The sequence below is a fragment of the Citrus sinensis genome, chromosome 3 (assembly GCF_022201045.2).
Source record: "Citrus sinensis cultivar Valencia sweet orange chromosome 3, DVS_A1.0, whole genome shotgun sequence".
Taxonomy (NCBI): Eukaryota; Viridiplantae; Streptophyta; class Magnoliopsida; order Sapindales; family Rutaceae; genus Citrus; species Citrus sinensis.
In genome coordinates, this window is record NC_068558.1 from 25,568,696 (window position 1) to 25,590,639 (window position 21,944).

Genomic DNA, 21,944 nt, shown 5'->3' on the forward strand with positions numbered 1-21,944 from the left:
AAATTACAGTCGCCATAATATTGATAATTGCTCAACTACACGCTTCCGCAACAAGGTTTGCCTCTAAACATTGGTTCATGAATGGGCATTTTCGCTGCTCTGAATGTGTCCTGATCTTTCAAGAATCATAACAACCAGACAAACCAAACACATTCTCAGTTGACAATAATTTTTTACACAGTATGACAAATTTAGAGCAGTGAAATATCTGAGCATTTATAAAATATCCTCAAAACAAATTTATGAATGCTAGAAATATCTAAGCATCTAATAAATTTCTTTTAGACAGATATAAATATCTAGGCAAAAGTTGTAGTTAAAAATTAGCCACAACGAAAAATTCTAAATGTATGGTCACCTAGTGTTTGTAAGGCCTATAAAGACATGGCCATGTCTCCAATTCAAGCCATGAAGTTAAGAACAACAAAATCTTCCACTAGTAAAATCCTTTCCACTTCCCTTTATCTTTGATCAAATATTATTGATCAAAAATAGTTTCCACTTTAATTATTTTAGCCCACTATCTACCCCTGCTCCAACACCTGCCTTCTGCTCCCTCAATTTTTGGGAACCGAATCTAAATTTTTTTTATATCATTGAATTTAAAGGGGGAAAGATCAAAATGGAAGAGTATGATAAGTTTCTTTTGAAGGATGAATTATTTTTTCAATATTTCTTTGATAATGTATCATTCTCACTATAAACTATATCGTGATTAGTTATGTTTTCTGCTTATTATTATTATTATTTTAACATCACAGCATTTTTCTATAGAGTAAAAATATATAAATGCTTAAAAATATGCATGGAGTTCCATGCATGTTCTGTTATTCTTTCTTTTGATTTATTGACACAAAACAAGGATAGGACTAGTTTTGGAAACATAATTAATTAAAGTCGAAAATTACATAAATTAAGCTGCTTATTCAAAAGCCGTACGTGCAGGCTTTGGGGGGTCAATGAGAAAAATGTCAAGAAGTTGATCGATTGTGGTGAATTTAAAATCAGGGTACAGCATTGAAGCTTCAATGTCATCCTCTCCAAGTTCAAAGTTCATCAAGTCACCCTTCGCAAGTGCGCTGTGTATAATGGATATTGGTATGTCTTCTGGAGGTGATAAGGCTGCAACAATTGAAAATGGATAGGTTGTAATGAACAGTATTAATTAAGTTTGAAAATAAATGAGATGTCAAAAAGATTGAGGCCTCTGAAATCTTATAGTCAAGGGTAGAATTAGACAGAGGCGAAGATATTAATTTTTCTTAGAATGTGGTAACTAATTTTATTAATTTAAAAAAAATCTAAAATTAAAGCTGTTAAATCACCCTAACATTAAATAAATACTTTTAGGTTTGAGAAACACTTTATGAATTAACTTCATTTAATAAGAAAAATTATCCTATTGTGACATCCTACGCAAACTGGCACAATTAAATAGTTTTTATTTCATTTTCTTAATTTTTTAATTATCTAATAATACTTAGACTGTGGGGTATGATACCCTTAGTTAAATACTAACTTCAAACAATTAACATTCAAATTAGTGATAAATATCTAACACAAGAAACATATATGGTTATGGTAAAAAATTTATAAACGATGAGGGTCTGCTTTGAAATTTAACAAAAAAAAATTCACGTATTGACCCCACTAGATTTACACTTTGGCCCAATGGAATAGAACATCATTCTAGTTCCGCTCCTGCTTGTAGTGATTTTATCCTTTTATGACTTTTTATAAAAGTAAATGATTTTATAAAAAAATTAAATAAAAAATCAAAATTCTTACTCTGAGATAGCTTTACTAGTTCTTCCTCAGAAATGTGAACTCTTTTGAAACTCCGTCCAGTCTTTTGTTCCCAAAGGGAGATCAATTCAAGCTGTGATATAATGTTTGTTTGCGGTCGATAAATCACAATTCGATTGCATGTCCTTGGATCATTTATCACTCTGATTGTACATTTGGCTATATCTTCCTCGTAATTAAAGATAACTGAAATAGATAAATAGATGATATAACATCAAAAAGATATCCAGCAAATGAACGTTTAGTGTAAGTTGCATTTTAATATGTGTGGACTTCTGCGTTGGGAAGGTATACGTACCTTTTGCTTCACCACTTCCATAAACAACAATATCATCATGTGATTCAGATGGACGAAGCAGGACATTCACAAAGTAAGCACTACAGAGATTTGCTGAGACAAAGGTGTAGGGAATTTTAGCTGCTTCTACTGCCCTTCTTACTACTCTTTTTTTCTCCAAGTAAGCTTCAAAAGGGGGCAGAGGCCTCACCCTGTCCTCTTCACATCCAAACTCCGATGGAAGAAACCTCTAGCAACCAAAACATAGTGTGTTTAAGATCTGTTCTATATAAACAAATTTGAAGTAATTCAGCACTGAATTGTAAAAAGACACTAAAATGTTACCAAGACACAAATACGAAATTAAAGTTTGTAATTTTAGGTATTTTGCTAATTAAGTAGCTCTCGTATATATTTTTACGTCTTTTATAACTAACTACTATTGCCTAGTTTAAATCTACATTTACAAAATGTGGACGTCTACACTTAAAAGTTTCTAATATTTTCCAATTAGCAAACAAACTATATTTCAATTTCTCCCCAAAAAAAAAAAAAAAAAACATGATTTGTTTTTTTTTAAAAAAAAAGAAAGAGCTCAATCAAATACCGTGATGTTACCAGCAACTTTGATGGCATGAACAATTTTCAGTTGATCAAGAAACTGAGGATAAGCTACAGTAGATATCACCACATCTACTTCCTTAAGTATAGATACAATTTTCTCGTGCTCGTCCAACTCTCCCTGTTTTAATTTCAACAGTATTATTACAAATAATATCGAAGGGCTCCAATTAGATCAACACAAAATTAATCTCATAAAAAGAAGTATAAGAGGTTTGAGGTTCGAATTTCGTGCGTGCATTTAAAGGGGGAAAAAAAGAGGAAAAAAAAAGAAACAAAACCAAAGGAGATCGAGATAATTGAGTAATGAAGTAACCTCAATAATGGTGACGCCAATACCCTGAAATTCCTTGTGGATTTCAAGCTTGGAGGGTCTTGAATTTTCTGTAACTGGTCGAGCATAAACAAAAGTATTGTGACCAGAAGAAACACTTGCTTTCACCATATACTTACCGAGGTATCCAGTACCCCCAAAGATAAGTATCTTTGGTTTTGTGTTCTCACCTTCCATTTCTTCCTTTCACTTCAATTTATCTTTCATATATCTTCCCTTCCCTTTTTACATATTTATATATGATATCAGGAACTCACATTTTTAGTGTTGAAAGTGTGAGACTCGACGGGGACTCAATTTATGGTGTTTCCCTGCAATAATGTTGTACGTTCTAAATGTTAAAATCAATGGAGCTATTTCAGCCGCTCAAAAATCCGAAAATTGTCTCCTTATTTCTGAATCTCCTTATTTCTGAGTGAGATAAATTGATAACATCTTTTAGTGTGATAAATTTGTAATTTTTTACATAGTAATTCTATCTCATCGTCTTTGACTGGTACGATTTTTTTTCCTCTCGATAGAGAAGTTTTTGAAGTAGTACTTGCATCCTCGACAGAGTTTGTTCTCCATCTTTTTTTACTTTGATATATTACTTGTTTCACATATTGATTGCGCTTATATCTTAATGGAATCATAATTTTTCCACTCATGAATTCTTATTTATTGAAAAAAGTTTTACATATTCATATGAAACAATTTTTCGGATATTAAAAATAAGAAGAATACAATTCAAAATTTTGAATTAATCTTAACTTCTCAATGCTATGTTTGAATCCCATATCAAACATACCCTAAACTTTAAGAACATAAAATTCACATATAAAAAATAATTTGAGTGAAAAAAGAAAATGAAAGGAATTTTTTTTTCCGAATTTCCTTGGTGTACTTTTTTTAAGGAAGCCCAATCATAAAACTGGTTTATGCTCAACGTAAATTACATAGTTTACACATAAATTGTCAAAATTAGCCATGATTCTTATGTTTCTTCTTATAAATGGATAATTTAAATTTGTGATAATATATTTTTATTTATTTTTCTTTAAATGATAGAATAGTAGACAAAGTTCAAGTTAACTCCTTATTTCCTTTAGCTTCAGGATTCAAACTCAGAACCAACCAAAAAATACTATTTGAAAACCACTCTTTAGGCCGGCGACAAATATGTGATAATAAGTTTTTGGTTGATAAATAAAATGACGACGTTTCCTATGCGAAATGAATGGTGTCTATTGCTCTATGCCACGAGCGACTTTTGTGCTTATTCATATTCTCGCATGAATATATAATACAATGGTTGATTAATAAAAGGATGACAGGTCTTTTGTGAGCTTTGTAGATATATTTTTCTTCCATTTGTACTATTGAAAAAAAGAAAAAAAGGGATCCGAATCTTCAATTGATTTTTTTTAATTGTTTTAAGGGGAAATTAAAGCACTTACGTGGTTTTGTAAAATTTTTACAAATATATATATTTGTTTTAAAAAATATTCACATCGTCTCTTCTTACGACAACTATGTCTTTTATTATTGTAATCGAATTATTTTTATCTAGGCGTAATTATTCAAAAAGTATCTATATAACCATTTTGCTAAATGACGAAATGTGATAATTTTTTGTCTCATTTTTTTCATTTATAGTTCATATTTTCATATCACAATTTTTTGTAAACCCAACCCACTTCAAGAATATAATTATAATAAAATCACATTATTTTTAAAAAAATTCAAATAAAGAAGTTTGAGAAGTAATTAATTAAATCTATCTTGATTTGTTCTGTGACTTTAATCTTTAATCATATTTGACTAAAAAGATTTCGTTGTCATAATTTTAAATTGATTATTTACTCTTATAAGGTAAAAGTACCAAAATACCATAAAATTTACTTTAAGTTCAGTATTTTTGAATTTTATACAAAATTTATTATTTCTAGAAAATGTATCAAAACAAATATATTAGAATGATTATTAACATTTAATTAAACTAACAAAATATTTTTATGGCATAAGACTCATGTAATTTATCATATGTCATGTTATAAGTCACAAAACGAAGTACCTAGACTGTTAGATATAGGAACACATTATCACATTATCTTTGGATAATTTGGTCATTTTATGTCTCTTGGGTAAACCTTGAAATAAAGCTCATCTTAAAGCAACCTTAATAGCAAATTTGGTCAAAGAAAGATAAGTGAAAAAAATACATAAGAATTAATTGATTAATTGTCCAATCTCTTTGTTTATATCTACTTTTTGAAAATAATGTGAACTTGTTATAACACTTCTATCTCCCTCAAAATTTAAATTCGGGTGACTAGCGAAATATAAATCCTTGAAAACCACAAGACTTGAGGAAATGAGAAAATCTTATATATTTTCACTATTTGTATCAACTAATTTATACACCCGGAATCTGGTAAATTTGTTTTCTTGAAAAAGTTGTTTCACTTAAACTATTATTTTTTAATTTTGATCAATAATCAATATTCTTAACCACATGAATTTTATTTCCATTATTGCTCCCTGAAAAAAAAATTTATTTAATTATAAATTTCAATAGCTAAATTTATTATTAAAATATTTGAATTTTTTTCAACCGCGATAAAAAGAAGTCTAACCCGATCAACAAGTGCTAAATTTTCTACATGTTGAAAATTTGACTTGAATGTGGGAAAACATTAAAGACAATAGGCAAAATAATTGCTCGGCAAAAGCGTGATAATGAAATAGCAAAATTCTTCGACAATTTTGGTCATGCAATTAAATACCAAGTGGTGAGGTTGGGGACCAATGAAGAAGTTGACAATTGTCTGTACAAAATTATTGACAATTGACTAGTGCGTATTGATTCCACATCTGTGCATAAATGGCATTGAACTGCAACAAATGACACCTTCGCACACAACACCACATTGAATACTTCACCGAGCAAGTTACCAGCAACTCGCATCTTATGAACCTAATTTACATGTGACTATAAATTAGCGTGGCATTGGCATGTTGATACCAACTAAAGATATTGCACATAAATCTATTATTCTTAATACCAACTAAATATAGGTCATGTATCATTGTGGACCACAAAACTTTTAGGCAACAGCGAAGTCAGATATTCAACAGCGAAGTCAGGTATTAATGGTTTAATGAGAAAAAAAAACATGGAGTGGTTGCCCCTGTTTTGTCTCATTAAACCATTAATACCGTACCTGGCTAATTGCCCTTCTTGGCCAAACAATCGAGAAAAATTTGTGGAACAGTCAAATAATATTCTGTCATATTAGAGGTAGGGGAGTTGTATTAAAGGATTAAGATTCTCTCCTTATTTGAGCATTCTTAATTTTTTACAAATTTTTTATCACTTGTGTTTAGATTATTGTATGATTAGGATTTAATTATTTTTTTTAATTTATTAATCACCAATCATATTAATAAAACTTGTCTAAATAAAAATCAGGTCCGAAAAAAATCTTAATCCTTTATTAAATTGAAAAATCAATGGGACTCACTAATGGTCCTATCTCTGAACTCACTTTTCTACAACAGAGCACAAATTAACTGTCTCCATTAAATTTTTCTCCAAACAATGACAAAGCAAATGACCTCATTAAATTAAAATAGTTAGTAGCACCTACTAATGGTCCCACTTTTGAACCATTACTTTACTACATGGCAGAACACTAGTAGTCTGTCGTACTTAAATTTTTCTCCACATTTATACAGTAATAAAAAAATGGCCTTCACTAATATTAAAAAAAAAATTGATTTGGACCTAGTTTAGAGTTGAGCTATACTCAACTCTTCATAATTTTTTTATACACGTGCATGTATAGAATAGATGGTTATGATTTAAGTAATTTTATATTGTTATCCAATTATTATCAAATCAAAAAAAAAAATTGCGATTGAGAACATAAAGAGAGAGGAATTATTCCCTAATAGGATTCACATCTTCTCATAATTTGGTATCCAATGTTCTAAAAATCTACACGTGACAATCATCAAAATGTATGGCGAGGATTTATTTTCTCATTAAATATATTACAAGCCTCTTAAGCGATGCACTAATAAAAAACTCGCACTTCATGATTCCATGGCTCCTAGTGGTTTTTTCCCTCTCCATCAACAACTCATCTTCTCCTCAACAATTACCCACCGCACAAAAAAAAAAGGAAATAAAAAATGAAGAAGAAAAATTAAAGAAGAAGAGCCCACGTTTGAGCGTGTACTTTAACAAGTACAATTATCCAAAGACTATATTGTAATTAAACCTATTAAAGAATAAAATTCTCCTCTATAGCAGTTTTATTTTCTGATGGCAGATCGAAGATCCAACTTTAGGATGATACAAACACCCAAGAACTAATTTTAGCTGAGAGTAGCAGACTAATCACGCATGAAGAGAATTCTTATGATGTTGAATCAATATTGGCCAAGAAATTATTCACATTGAAGAACCTAATCAAATTACGGCTTCCTACCTTCATAACTTCGGCTTTATTTTTCTTTTATTTTTAGAAATTGCAAAGACTTGATTTTGATAGAAATCATAGATGATCAAAAGTATTGTGTTCTGTAGAGCGAACTAGAGAGCGTAAGATTTTTGAGAGTTAGGGAAGAAAAAGAAGAGTTTAAGAGTTGTTAAATAAAATTCAAATAAACAAATCTTGGCCATTCATTTTGCTAATAGCCACGCACCAAGTGGATCTTCAAAAAGTCAAATATTTCAGATCATGAGAGAATTAGTTGGAAATATCTATAAACCAAAATCGATGATTAAATCCATTGAGAACATTTCCTAGATCACTATTTCCAATGCCAGCATTTTAATAAAGAAATGTAAAATAATGTTGTTTCAGCAATGGCATATAATGTCGCTTTCTTCATCATTTCATTTGTGGTGGCTTTAAGGTATCCTTCAATTCACCTAGAAAGTAATAGTAATATATAAGTATCAATTGCTTATGTATTAAAATCATATATTGTCATCTATCTTTGTAATGTAGGGCCTTAAAGACAAAATTAAATGTCGAATATACAATAAGGATGAGATTTGGGATATTTTGTTCACCAATAGACTGTTATCATTGAACATCCTCTAAATTCTAAATTTGATATAAACTTTGAAGTGGATAGGTGTCACTGCCATAGATCATGATGGCCGATGCCATGGCTTGGCTTCTAACCTCATGCCAAGTCGTTGGCAACAACATGGGCGGAGTTGTAGATGAACATGAAGGCAAGGCAAGATTGGCATACGAGCTGAAGCGTGATAGCAAGCGCATGCTATTGGACAAGCTCGGGGAGCACGAGACATTACACGCAGCTCACGGATGCCACATTTCACAAGTGTGCAGGCGCAAGGCGCGCACACAAGCCGAATTGGACAGAGTGTGAGATGGCGCAAGGCAGTAGTGCCAAGGCATGTATGGGCGTAAAAATGTGCAGTGGAGCACGTAAATAGGCAACATGCAGTACATTACATGGGGGCCAAACTATGCAAATATGAAAGGTATTCGAATTACAAGTACAATCTATGTTCGAGCAATGGTGGTCGAACGTTAAGCATCGTGGAAAGAATTCTCTGGAAATAGGTCTTGGAAACATGCATGAGTGGGCAATTGTTGGTGCAACTAATGGGACATGGCCTTAGAATTCATGCCTAGAAATGTGTAAACAAGGGACGTAGGTGGTGGTGGTTACTCATCACTTCCTTACTTCTAGGCTAGTGGGCAGTGATTGCCTTATAATTGGGGGAGTAAAGATATACTTCCTAAAATCATGCTTAATAGTACCTAGTCTTGGAGAAAAGAAATAAAGTGGCGCAAAAGCAGTACGCCACCTCACCGTAGCAAATGGGGGTGTTATTTGCAACATGTGTATATAGTGAAAATGAGTATGTGTTTTGAGGGATCCGAATTTTGATAGAGTGAATGGTCCTTGAGCATTTAAAGCCTAGAGCTATCTTATAATATTTTCTTATTATGGCAGCAAAAAGTTGGGGTTGATACCACTGTAAAGAATAATATTATGTGTCCTTATTGTTTTATTTCCTATTCTTTGTTGGAACGTTTGGTTAGTTTTTTGTGATAATCTCCGTTGTGGGTATTATGGGTTATTTTTATTGGTGTTATCGAGTGGTTGACTAAATGGAGACTTAATGTCATCATGCAGATTGCCACATCTTCGAACAAAACCTGGTGACAATTGATATCTGAGTAAAGGTTGCTTCAATTGTTGGAACAACTGGTATCAGGGCAAAGGTTGCTTCAATTGTTGGAACAACTGGTATTAGGGCAAAAGTTATTTCAATTGTTAGAACAACTGGTATCAAAGCCAAGGTTGTTTCAGTTGATGGAACAATTTGGTACCAAAGTAGCTGTTACAAAGTAAGGTTGCATCAATGTTGGTGACAAATGATTTCAAGGCTTAGTTAAAATCATTTTGGGGATAGCTCATTACGTGGTTTCAGGGAATCTATGGTGTAAGATCTAAATTGTGTAATTTTGGAGGAAATTGATAATAGCGCACAAATTGTACGACTAGCAGTGAAAACCAACATGATGGGAGAATCAAGAAAGGACAAGCTGGCGCGATCGAACGCTATTGTAGGTGCTTTACAACTTGACTTGGAGAGTTCGCCATAGAACACGAAAATCAACTTAATTGAGATAGAAAGTGTGAAAAAAAACTTGCTTTGAGTTTGTCAATGATTTCATGAAGAAGCTTATTAAGATGATGGAGGATGTTGCTTGTAGGCGAACGTGCTAAAAAGCAACATTAGAGACCTTGAAGAGGAAGTTAAGTAACTGAAACGAGCAGTAGGCATTGTTCACGTTCAAAGGATGGGCCTTTGAAGGTCAAGGCTTTAAAACCTAAGGCTTATAGCAGAATTTAGAACACTAAGAAGTTGGACAATTTTCAATAAAATGTACAGTAATATTTTCTAAGTGCTCAAGTACCATAGACAAAATGTGTCACTATCACGAGCATGTATTTAAAGGGTAATACTAAGCTATAGCGGCAAGGTAGGCTTCAATAAGATACCAAAGCATATAGCGACTGGCAATTGAAATATAGGACACACTTAAGCGAGAATTGAAGGGTTAGTTCTTATGGAGGAATGGTATTTGGTTTGCCAAGAAGAGCTTGAAAATGCTAAAGCACATCGACTTAGTAAGAGATTACGTCAAAAAGTTAAGTTCATTGATGCTGGACGTCAAGAACATATAAAGTGAGGGCAAGCTTTTCAATTTTATATTAGGATATAGTCATGGGCTCAAACGGAATTACAGAAGTAAGCTATGAGGGACTTACCGATGGCAATTGCAGCTGCTGATAGCTTAGTGCATCTCAAACTTGTGAACACTTCTCCTTTTGAATATTAGAAATTAAAAGATAACAAAAACCGCAACTCTCCGAGTAATGGTAAGATGAAGAATGACAACCACATCAAAGTCAAGTAAGGGAACTACAAGAAAAGAATAGTTCGGGGTACTTCATTTGCGATAGACCACATCAGGCAAAAGATTATCCAAAGCCTGAGAAGCTTAATGCTTTAGTGAAGAAAATAGAAGGGGATTCTTTAAAACTTTCAATGGACAAATTAGGCACAACGCGCATGAATCCATTACAATTGTTGAACAACATAGATGTCAAAGTAAAGGAAGAACCCATAAATGAAAATAAGTTGGAAAGTGTCTTGAAGGGTGAATTATACATGGGTAGACCGATGTGTGTAGTAGTAAGGTTTGATGGACTAGAAATAAGGGCAATAATAGACATGGGTGTAATGGCGAAACATGTAAAGGCGAACTTGATACCACGCCTTGGACTGCAAGTCGCTAGAGTTGACATTAACGTGAGTTTTGCTTTTAATAATTAAGTAGTTCCAAAAGATATAGTAGTAGCCAACCTAAGTGTGGGAACTTGGCCACGAGATGCTAAGTGAGTGGTTATGTGATTAACGATATTTGTTGTAATTTTAAGAATAAAGTTGTACAATTTAGAGTACATTTAACATCTCATTTATTATGCATTTGGATTAGGGGCATGAAAGAGCCGTGCACAGTCAAATGTAAGTTTAAAAATTTCAATCGGTTGGGACCACCATCTTAGACAACCATAACCAGTTTAGATCAAGGGAACTCCACAATGATGTCCATAATTGAGGAGCACTTTCAAGTTAAGGAGGGAATTGACGGGTATACCAAAGTGTTCAAAGAGCTTGCGACTAGCGTCATTAGAACCTCAATTAAACAAGTCGTTAAAAGAAGAAAATGACCCATATGAAGTAGAATCAAAGGCTGAGTCTTAGTAAGCGATTTTAATTACAAAAGGACTGCCTATAGTGAGAATACAGAAGACTTTAAAAAAGGTACCGACTCTGGCATGCTAGTGTCATTTGAATAAAAATAGGGGTAAAAAGGCATAGAAGTGTGGGTCTACAACCACTCTAAGGCAGTAAGCAAAAGTTCAGTAAAAGTTTCATTTATGGCTATTTGGTTCTTGTTGGTGCTTGTTGGGGTCATGACATTGTTCCTCATTTATTAGTGTGCAATTGGGTAGAGTGAGCATCAAATATTTAGTGAGAAAGTTTAGTATAGTGACCTGAAATGGATAAAGGCATATATAGCCTCAGAATCCGTGAAAACTTTTAATTTTTTTAGCAAAATCGAAACAAAAGCTAAGCTTTATTTTGTGGTCTCTAAGAAAAGCAAGCGTGAGCTTTTACGGATCAACAGGTGAAGAAACTATTACTCTAAAATTATTTATTGGGCAGTAAATAGTTCCATATAGGCAGAATATAAGAGAGACTTAACAATGGGCAACGAGTGCATAGTGAGCCAGATGTTGACATAGGGATGTTTGTCAAAGAGAAGGAAATGCAGCTTTTACTATGGCAACATGAGAGACAGGTTATGGTAGACTTATTGCCTTACCAACGAGGTACATCAAGTTTTCTAATTAAGGAGGTTTGTCACAGTTGTAAATCATGATGACTGATGTCAAAACTTAGCTTGTGGCCTTGTGCCAAGCCAATGGCAACAACATGGGCATGCTTGTAGGTGTTAACGAAAGTAACACAAGACTGGCTCGCAGACTAAGGCGCGACATCAAACGCACACTCCAAGATAAGTGCAGGAAGTGCAAGACAGTGCTTGCAAAGATATGTGCTACCATCTACATAAATGCAAGGGGCGTGGGATGTATAGAGCACACTCATAGGCTAAGCTGGGCATAATACAAGATGGCACAAGGCAGTTATACTGAGGCATATATGAGCAGTGCATACATTGGTAGGCAACGGGCATAAAAGCATCCAAGGCGGTGTGTAAATGCGCAACATACAACACATAGATAAATACATAAGAATCAAACTATAGGAATACAATAGGCATTTGGATTATACATGTGGCCTGTATTTGGGTAGTAACGGTCGAATGCGGAGCATGTTGGCTAGAGATTTTCCCAGAATAGGTCTTAGAAACAAACATGAGTGGGTAGCTTTTGGTGCAACTAATGGAAGACATGGCCTTAAATTTCATGCCTAAAAGTACGTAGACAAGAGAAGTAGGCAATGGCGATTATTCATTTTTTCCTTGCTTCTAGTTTAGTGGTCAGCGGTTGCCTAATCCTTAGAGGAATGAAGGTGTGAGTCCTCAAATTTTGCTTAGCAGTGCCTAGTCTTGAGGGAAAAGATGAATGGCACAAGGACAGCACACCACCTCGCCTTGACAAAAAGTGGTGTCATATGCAACATGTATATATAGTGAAAGTGAGTGTGTGTTCTTGGATATCTGGATTCTAGTAAAGTGAGTGGTCCCTAAGCACACAAAGCTCAGAGCTATTTCATAATTTTTTTCTTATTATAGAAGTAGAAAAGTTAGGGATTAGTGCCTCTATAAAAAGTAATATTGTGCATTCTTGTTACTTTTTTTCTTGTTGGTTCGATTAATCTTTTGCAATAACCTCTATTATAGGCCTTGTGCGTTGCTTTCATTAACGTTGTCGAGTGGTTGGCTAAGTGGGGACTTAGCACCATCACACAAGTTGTCATATCTTTAGACAAAACCAAGTGACAACTAGTATCAGAGCAAATATTGCTTTAATTATTAAAACAATTGGTATCAGACTAAAGGTTGCATTAGTTGTTTGGACAACTAATATCAGAGCATAGGTTGTTCTAATTGGTAGAACAATTTGGTATCAAAGCAGATATTACGAAGCAGGGTTGCATCAATATTGTTGACAAATGATTTCAAGGCTCGTTTAAATCAATTCAAGGATAACAAATTGTGTGATTTCAAGGAAGCTACGATGCAAGAGTTAGATTGTGTAATTTCGGGGAAATTTGACAATGGCATACAAATTGTTTGACTAGCGATAAAATCCAGCATGGAAGGAGAATCAATAAAGGATGAGATAAATTATTGGATGTTATCGTGGGTACTTTACAGCCTTACTTGTAGAGTTTGGCTAAAAACATAGAACTCAATTGAGATGGCAAGTATGTAAAAAACTTGCAAAGAGTTTGTAAATGATTTTATGAAGAAGCTGAACAAGGTAACAAAAAATGTTATTCATAAGTGGAGGTGCTGACAAGCAATATTAGAGAACTTGAAGAAGAAGCTGGGTTTCTGAAATAAGCAGAAGGCAACGCTTCATATTTTAAAAATTGGCCTCTGAAGGTCAAGGTTTCAGAACCTAAGACTTATAGTAAACTCAAAATGCTAAGGAATGGAGAATTTTTTATGAGATGTGGAGTAGTTCTTTCTAGCTACTCGATATCAGAGACGGAGCATATCACTATCAAGAGCATGTACTTAGAAAGTGATGCTAAACTGTGGTGGCGAAATAGGCTTCAAGAGGATGTCAAAGCACATAGTGATCAGCAATCGAAACATAGGACACATTGAAGCAAAAATCGAAATGTCAATTTAAATGAGAAATGGTAGCTAGCTCAAGACAAAGATCTTTAAAGAGCTAAAGCATGCTAGATCAATAAGAGGATTATGTCAGATTGTATTTCATTGATGTTGGACATTAAGAACATGTCAAGTGAGGACAAACTCTTCAATTTTAAATTGAGACTGCAGCCGTGGGCTCAATCAAATTATAAAAGAAGCTGTGAGGGACTTGCAGATAACAATTATAGCTATTGATGGCTTAGTGGATTTTAGATTCATGAACACAACTCCTTCTGAATTTAAGAAATCAAAAGATTACAAGAAAGGCAATTATTAGCATGATGGTGAGAAGAAGAATAGTGGCCAAAGCCATAAAATCTACAATAATGAAGAGTTTGGGGTAACTCATTTGCAATAGACCACATCAGGAAAGGATTATCTGTTTAGACGAGAATCTGAATGATTTCGTGAAGGAAACAGAAGGAGAATGTTCAAAACCTTCAATGGCTGAAGTATGTGCAGCGCAAATGAATTTGTTACAATTGTTGAGCAACACAGATGTCAAGATAAAGGACCCATAAATGAAAAAATCCTGAAAATTGTCTTCAGAGCAATTCCTACCTAGGTGTACTGATTTGTACGTTAATAAGGGTTAATATAATGGGAGTAAGGGCAATAATAGACAAGGGTGCAATGGCGAACATTATAGAAGTGAATTTAGTACTACGAGTTTGGCTACAAGTTGCTAAAGCTAAATTACTGTGAGTCTTGTTTCCAATCATCAAGTGGTTTCGGAAGGCATAGCGGTAGCTAACTTAAGTGTAGGAACTTGGGCGTGAGATGCTAGGTTTATGGTTATGGCAATGACGAGATTAGATGTAACCTTGGGAATAGAGTTCGTATGTCATAAGAAAGTACATGTACTACCTCACTTATTAAAATAGAGGAGTTATGCATGGTCGAAAGTGAGTTTCGAAGTTCCAGAAGTTTGAGGCAATCACCGAAACTACCATGATTGGTTTATATCAAGGAAGTTCCTCTGGTGATTCAATAGTTGAGGAGCAAATTCAAGTTAAGATGGGACTTAACGAGTGTACCAAGGCTTTCAAAGAACTTGCAATTAATGCATCGTTGGAACCTCGACTAGACAAGCTTGGAGAAGAAAAAAAGGACCAAGGTGAACTAGAATCAAAGGCTAGGTCACAAGTAAGTAATTTTGATTACCAAAGGGTTACTGATAGTGAGAATGTATGAGACATTTGGAAAAGTACCGGTTGTGACGTGTGAACAATGTTCGAGGAAAATCGAAGGTGCAAAAGCAAAGAAACAATGGGCTTCAACCACTCTAAGACAACAAGCAGGAATTTAAGAAGTCTTACTGATGACTATTTAGTTCTTATTGGCACTGTCAAGGGTAGTAGCATCATTCTCTATTTATTGGTGTAACTTTAGTGGATGAGCATCTAATGCTTGGTGATAAAGTTCAGTATGGTGACATGATGTGGAGGAAAGCATATGTGGCTGTCAAATCCATAAAAACTTTAGATTTTCTCAGCATAATCACAACAAATGCTGAGCTTTGTTTTACAGTCTGGGAGGAAAGCAAATGAGGACTTGTACGGACACAATTGTTTGTGGAGAGCTAAGAGGGAACAACTGGTGGCCACAAATTCATTATCAGAGAGAATAGTTGATAGAGAAACTACTGGCATGGAATCATTTTGTGGGCAGCAAATGGTTCCATATAGACAGAACATTCAAAGAACTTAAGGATGGCACAGTGTGTGCGTTATGAGCCCAATGTTGACATACGGAGTATGTCAAGGAAAAGAAAATGCAAGCTTTACTATGACAACGTGAAAAGGAAGTTTATAGTAAACTTAGGTATTCTATCGATAAGGATGTCTGACTTTTCTGTTGGGCGAGGTTTATAATCGCTGTAAACCATAATCGCCGATGTCGAGGCTTCACTTGTGGCCTTGTGTCAAGCTATTGGTAGCAACACGAGTGTGCTTGTGGGTGAGCATAAAAGTAAGGCAAGACTAGCGCATGAGGTAAGGCGCGAAACAAGCACACGCTGTGGGGTAAGTGCAAAATAGTGTGCTCTCAGGTGTGCGTGGATAACACACACCACATATCGTAAGCGCAGGGCCACGAGGCATACGAGGCATGCATACAGGCCGAGTTAGGCAGAATACACAAGTGGGAAGCTGGCGCAAAAAGGTGCAAGGGCAACTTGTCAACATGCAATGTGCAACATATAGAGACATGCATGGGGGACAAACTATGTGAAAATTAAAGGCATTCGAATTATTCACGCATGCTGTGGTCGGACAATAGCGGTAGAATGTGGGGTATGTTGGTTGGAAATTCTCCAAAAATTGGTCCTAAAAACAAGCATGAATGGGTAGTTGTTAGTGCAGCTAAGGGAAGACATGGCTATGGAGTTCATGCTTATAAACGTGGAAACAAAGAAAGTGGATAGTAGCAGTTATTCATCACTTTCTTGCTTCTAGGTTAGTGGGCTACAAAGATGTACTTCCTAAAATCACGCTTAGAAAAAAGAAATGAAGTGGCACAAGGGCAACATGCCACCTCACCTTAGGAAATAAGGATGTCATTTGCAACATGTTTTAAGGGATCTTGATTTTAGTAAAGTGAGTGGTTCTTGAGTGCACAAACCCTAGAATGATTTTTTGCGAGAATAGAAAAGTTAGGGATCGGCCTTCGTAAAAAGTAATATTGTATTTTTTTGTTGCTTTATTTCTTATTCTTTGTTGTTGGTTTGGTTAGTCTCTTACAACCACCTTCGGTGCGGGCCTTGTGGGTTGTTTTTATTGGCACTGTCGAGTGGCTAGTTAAGTAGAGACTTAGCACCATCATGCGAGTTACCACATCTTTGGACAAATCCTAGTGACAATAGGCCCAATGCTATTAGTGCAAAAGCAAGTGATGTAGTTCTGCAACAACTGAAAGGAATGTTACTTTTTCTAAGTTGGGGCATTAAGATAGAACAATTTCAATTGCTCCATATATAAACATTAAGGTTTCATGTACTTTTCATTTTGACCCTTCATGTCGAAACAAGTTGATCTCTTCAAATTTCCAAAAATATAAAAAGTGACATTAAAGTTTTAAAAAATTACAAGGGGGAAAATTTACTAAAGCTACCATAGCACTTCCACAAAAGATTAAAATTTATATGGAGTTAATTTATTATTGACGCGACTCTTCCCCTAGGCAACTTAGGTAGTTTTTTAGGGCCTCACAACATATAAAGGCTAGAAATTGTTTTTCTAATTATAGGTACTAAACATTCTAAATTCAATTTACCCTACAAGGTGAATCTCTATGTTTAGTTCATCATTAATTTTAGATCAAGCATGCCCCTATTCAAATTGAGATTAACTCAACTTAGATCTAAAACCAAGTATTGTCTTAATACGATCATCTAAGTTAGACATTTTTAGATTTTTCCTTTGTTAGTATCCACTAAATAGGTTGTCAGCTGAAATAGGGAATTAAAATAAATACAATTAAGACAAAATGCTACAGCAAACACAGAGCAACGTGTATATATTAGTCAATCATCCATCAAGATCGTTTATCACTCAACCACAATAGAATTTAGTTAATAATTTGTGATAAAACAGTAAATAAAATTGTTTCAGCCATCAAATACATCCCAATAAATAAATAGAAAATAAGAAGGTGATAAGAAGAATTGATTTTCGATTGATCTCTGCAATTTCTTCCCTGTTACAACCTCCAATCTACCTCTTGATTTCTGTTTTCTTGTTGTTTCTTAGCGGTTTATCCCTTTGGGTGACGGCTCTCATTTTTCCTTTCTGCGTGTGCTACTTTTATACCTTAGAATTAGGGCAACCGAAAGTGTGTGGTGCATATCCTCTATTTTAAGAAACTTTAGATCACAATCTGTTATTTATCTCACGCAAAATCTAGTTTGTCATTGCTACAGCAACAGTTACAACATCTTCATTGTTTCAAATTTGTTTCAATTCTTTTGTAGCCAAATTCTTTCATTGTCTCTGCAAATCTATTGCAGCAGCATTCCTTCTTTAAAACTTGAACTTTTGGTCACCTACAATTATGCATATAATCTAAGCACAAATTATTCTAAAATAACTTAATTTATTAAAAATTAACTAAAATGAATGTTCATGCAAAATGTAACTAAAATACAATAAAAATATATCTTTTACTCTCTAAGTAATTTTGATTTAAGTCTAAAAGTGTCATGATAACTCTCATTTCATAGAGTTATCAATAACATATAACAAAGCATCTCTCTAATAAGATATTGGAAGATTTGATTGCGCCATCATTGACCTAACCATTTCTAACAAAGTTTTATTCCTTCTTTCAGGTATACCATTTTGTTGCGGAGTTTCAGTAATAGTCAGTTGTCTATGTATTCCCTTCTCATTACATAGTTTCTTGAATTGTTCCGAAAGGTATTCATGTCCTTGGTCAGTCCTTAGGACTTTAATATTGTTGTCTAATTGATTCTCTACCATGTTCAAAAATAATATAAAGCAATCCAATTCTTCTAATTTATGAGAAATCAAGTAAACATGACCAAAACGTTAATAATCATTAATGAATATGATAAAATATGAGGCTTCATGTTTAGTCTTTACATTCATTGGACCACAGATGTCAGAGTGGATTAATTACAATGGTTTTTCGGCTCTAATTCCCTTATTAAATGGTTTTCTATTTGCTTTTTATTTATAAGATTTCACAAATAAGCATTTCAGCCTTGGTGGGTAGGCCCAACATGCCCTTTCTCGCAAGTCTATGCATTCTTTCTTATCTTATATGTCTTCATCTAGCATGCCAAGTAATTGCATATATCTCATTATTACTTGAAGAAATAACGTATGAAAAACAATTATTATTATAACTTGAACCATCAAGTATCGTATCTAAGACAATAAAACAATTAACCAAATGCCCAATTCTAATAAGGATTGTATTAAAAAAAACTCCAAACAAACACTATGAAAGTTTAAATTATATCCTAACTCAAGAAGAACAGGAACAAAAACTAAATTTCGTCGAATCTTTGGTGCATATAGGACATCGAGCAAAAAAAGAATACGACTACCACGCAAAGTCAATTTGCAAGTGCCTATTCCTTTTGTTTCAACTCTAGAGTTATTGCCCGTGTTTATCTATCTGGTCCGCTGACTAATTCGACGATACACCACAAATGCATCTCGATCACGAGCAATATGGTCTGTTGCTCCTGAGTCTACAGTCCACATAGGACGAGATTCGATTAGGAATACAGAACTAGTAATTAAAGCATAATTCAACAAAGTGGAGTTGGGTTTTACCTTTTTCGGATCAGTGAACTCACGAGCGAAGTGACCCAATTAGCTACAGTTGTAGCATTTCATCTTGGTTTTGTCCTTTTTCTTGCCAGCACGCATACCCTTTGGGTACTTCTTAGCATCTAGCTTCTTCTTATCGGTATTAGATCTCTTACCCTTCTAATTATATTTATGAGCCCTTTTACGCTCAAAGCTTGAAGCTTTGTGCGAGTTTGACTCGGCCATGTAAACACGATCAGAAAGCTTAGCTGCCCTAAAGCACTCTGGCTTCAATTCTAAGTGATGTTAAATATCATTGAAAGTTTTGACACTCTAATTGTGAGTCATATCCCCCTTCATGTGTACCTAGGAATCAAGTAGAGATCCTATCATTACCTGGACTTACTGTTCATCAGTCAGAATATGTCCAGCAAACTTAAGTTCATGAACCATGTTCAACATTTCCCTCAGATGCTACCTCATAGTATAATTTCAGCGCTTCCGATAAGAATGTAACTTAATCGTAAGCCTTCTTAGCTTAATGGTCGAAGTGCCACCAAACTTGGCTTTTAGGGCAAGCCGCATTTCTTGAACAGTCTCATACTTCTCAAACTCACATATGAGGTCATCTTGCATACTGCTCAACATCATTATGCGAGCATTACTATTCTTCTTTTTTCGAGCATGATAAGTCTCAAGATCCCTCATGTGTTGAGCAGTATTAACTTGCTCAGGCTCAGCTAGGTGTTGTTAAGAGCTTTTAGAGTCTCTTGTTATTCAAGGATGTACTGAATTTTATGGTGCCAAATATCATAATTGTCACCATTCAGCTATTAGTATATAATCCCCGAATTATTTTCAGTATTTTTCCCCTCTACTCCACTATTTTCTACTTCTCTGTAGGAAATTTAACTTCCCACCACATTTATTCGCAGCAACAATATTCAACTCAGTTATTTTAGGTTCAGCTCCCACTAGCTTGGATTTCTGTTGCCGAAATCCCTCTCTCTTACAATTTCGATATATGTGTTTATTAACATAAAAACAATAGTAAAAAACTCCTTTATATTACTACATTGTTCATAAAATTTATGCCTTGTACTCTTATATCTTCCCATTATCCATATGAAATCTAATTTTGCACCAGCTGTATTATCAGCTACAAATTATTCACATTACAAATCTCGTATTAAATTACACTTGCCTTAGTGTTTGTTTACGCAATTCCTTCTGTTTCTTTAATACGACCACAACAAATCCACAAATCACCACAATCCACTTCGAAAATTTAACCCAATGTTGTTGCTGCAGTTATAGTCACACACAATTATGAAACTATTGGTTGCTTGAGGAAAATCGCTCATGTTGGTCCAAATACGGTTAACGATTTACAAAACCCTAAAACTAATATTGTACCTCAAATGGGTTTGGACGGTCGCCCGTTTCACATCATTGTTCGCTTTCCAAATCTCAACCGTTGAATAACAGTCATTATAATCTAATGGCTAGACTAGATAATGACAAATGAAGGGGCCGCGATAGCTGGACCCAAATAATTAGAATTATACAACTTTTTTAGTGTTCAAACAAACTATTTTTAAATTTCTTATAATATTTTCTTTAAGATTGCATGTCTAACTAAGCTGGCTCATTATGTCTATTGTAACTAGCTATCATTTTATTTTGGATGGGGCCATTTACTCTTTGAAAATTAATCTGATCACTATATTATTTTGTATACTTATCTTTAAATTTTCTAAAGATAGATTTTACTTTAAATACTCTCTAAAATTTCAGAAAATCCTTACTTAAATCTTTCAAATAAATTATCTTTATTAAGCGCATAAAAATATTTAGTACACCTAAAGACAAGAAATTCTGACCTTCCAAAAATAATAATAAATAAATAAAAGTTTTATATCTCTTACCTTTTTTTTTAGGGGGGGGGGGGGGGGGGGGGGGGGGGGGGGGGCGCGCTGAATTTACTTTTACATGACTTTCATTTTTCTTTGCCATCTCAATATGAAAATTAAAATCTACTTGTGGGCTGGTGTTATATCCACAGCGCAACAAAAAATATTCATGAATTTTGTTTGGTTGGCTTATTTCATCTTCTGTATGCTGAAAATGCAACGATTTCTTGTTAATAACCAAACCAAAAAAAAAAAAATCAGTTTTATTGCCACCCTTTTAAATTAAATATCTACTCAAAAAAAATCTAAGATTATAACTAAACTGGGATTTTCGAATGTGTTATTTGTTAAAATACTGAATATCAAGAACAAACTATTAGATCGTTTGCGAGTATATTCAATGCTTATGGGTGGTAAGAGAAATCACATTTTATTAAGAAATATATTAAATTTTCATTTTTGATAAAATAAATTAAAGATATTTTAATAATATAAAATTTTAGCAAAATAAAACATCGAAAAGATTTATTAAAGTACTAATAGCCCTCTCTTTTTATTTTTATTTCAATAAGCTTCCCTCGTATCATCGAGATTCACAAAAAAACTATTTAAAGTTATTATTTTTGTTTTATTAAAATATTCAACTGGTATAATTACAAAATATTAGTGTACGACTATACACACACACACATACACACAAGTAGTAGTTGAAAGAATATATGTTAAAGAAAAAGTTTTCAGTTTCTA

At 34.0% G+C, this 21,944-nt stretch overlaps 1 protein-coding gene across 1 annotated transcript; it reads right to left on the reverse strand.

Moving 5' to 3' along the window:
- Positions 1 to 790: 790 nt before the first annotated feature.
- LOC127901346 (eugenol synthase 1-like) lies at positions 791 to 3,233 on the reverse strand. The gene is made up of 5 exons (XM_052438468.1): positions 3,021 to 3,233; positions 2,691 to 2,825; positions 2,105 to 2,333; positions 1,789 to 1,992; positions 791 to 1,122 (listed from the first exon to the last, which is right to left on the reverse strand). Exons 1-5 carry the CDS (start codon positions 3,213 to 3,215, stop codon positions 923 to 925), a joined length of 963 nt encoding a protein of 320 aa, XP_052294428.1. The 5' UTR covers positions 3,216 to 3,233; the 3' UTR covers positions 791 to 922.
- Positions 3,234 to 21,944: the final 18,711 nt, after the last annotated feature.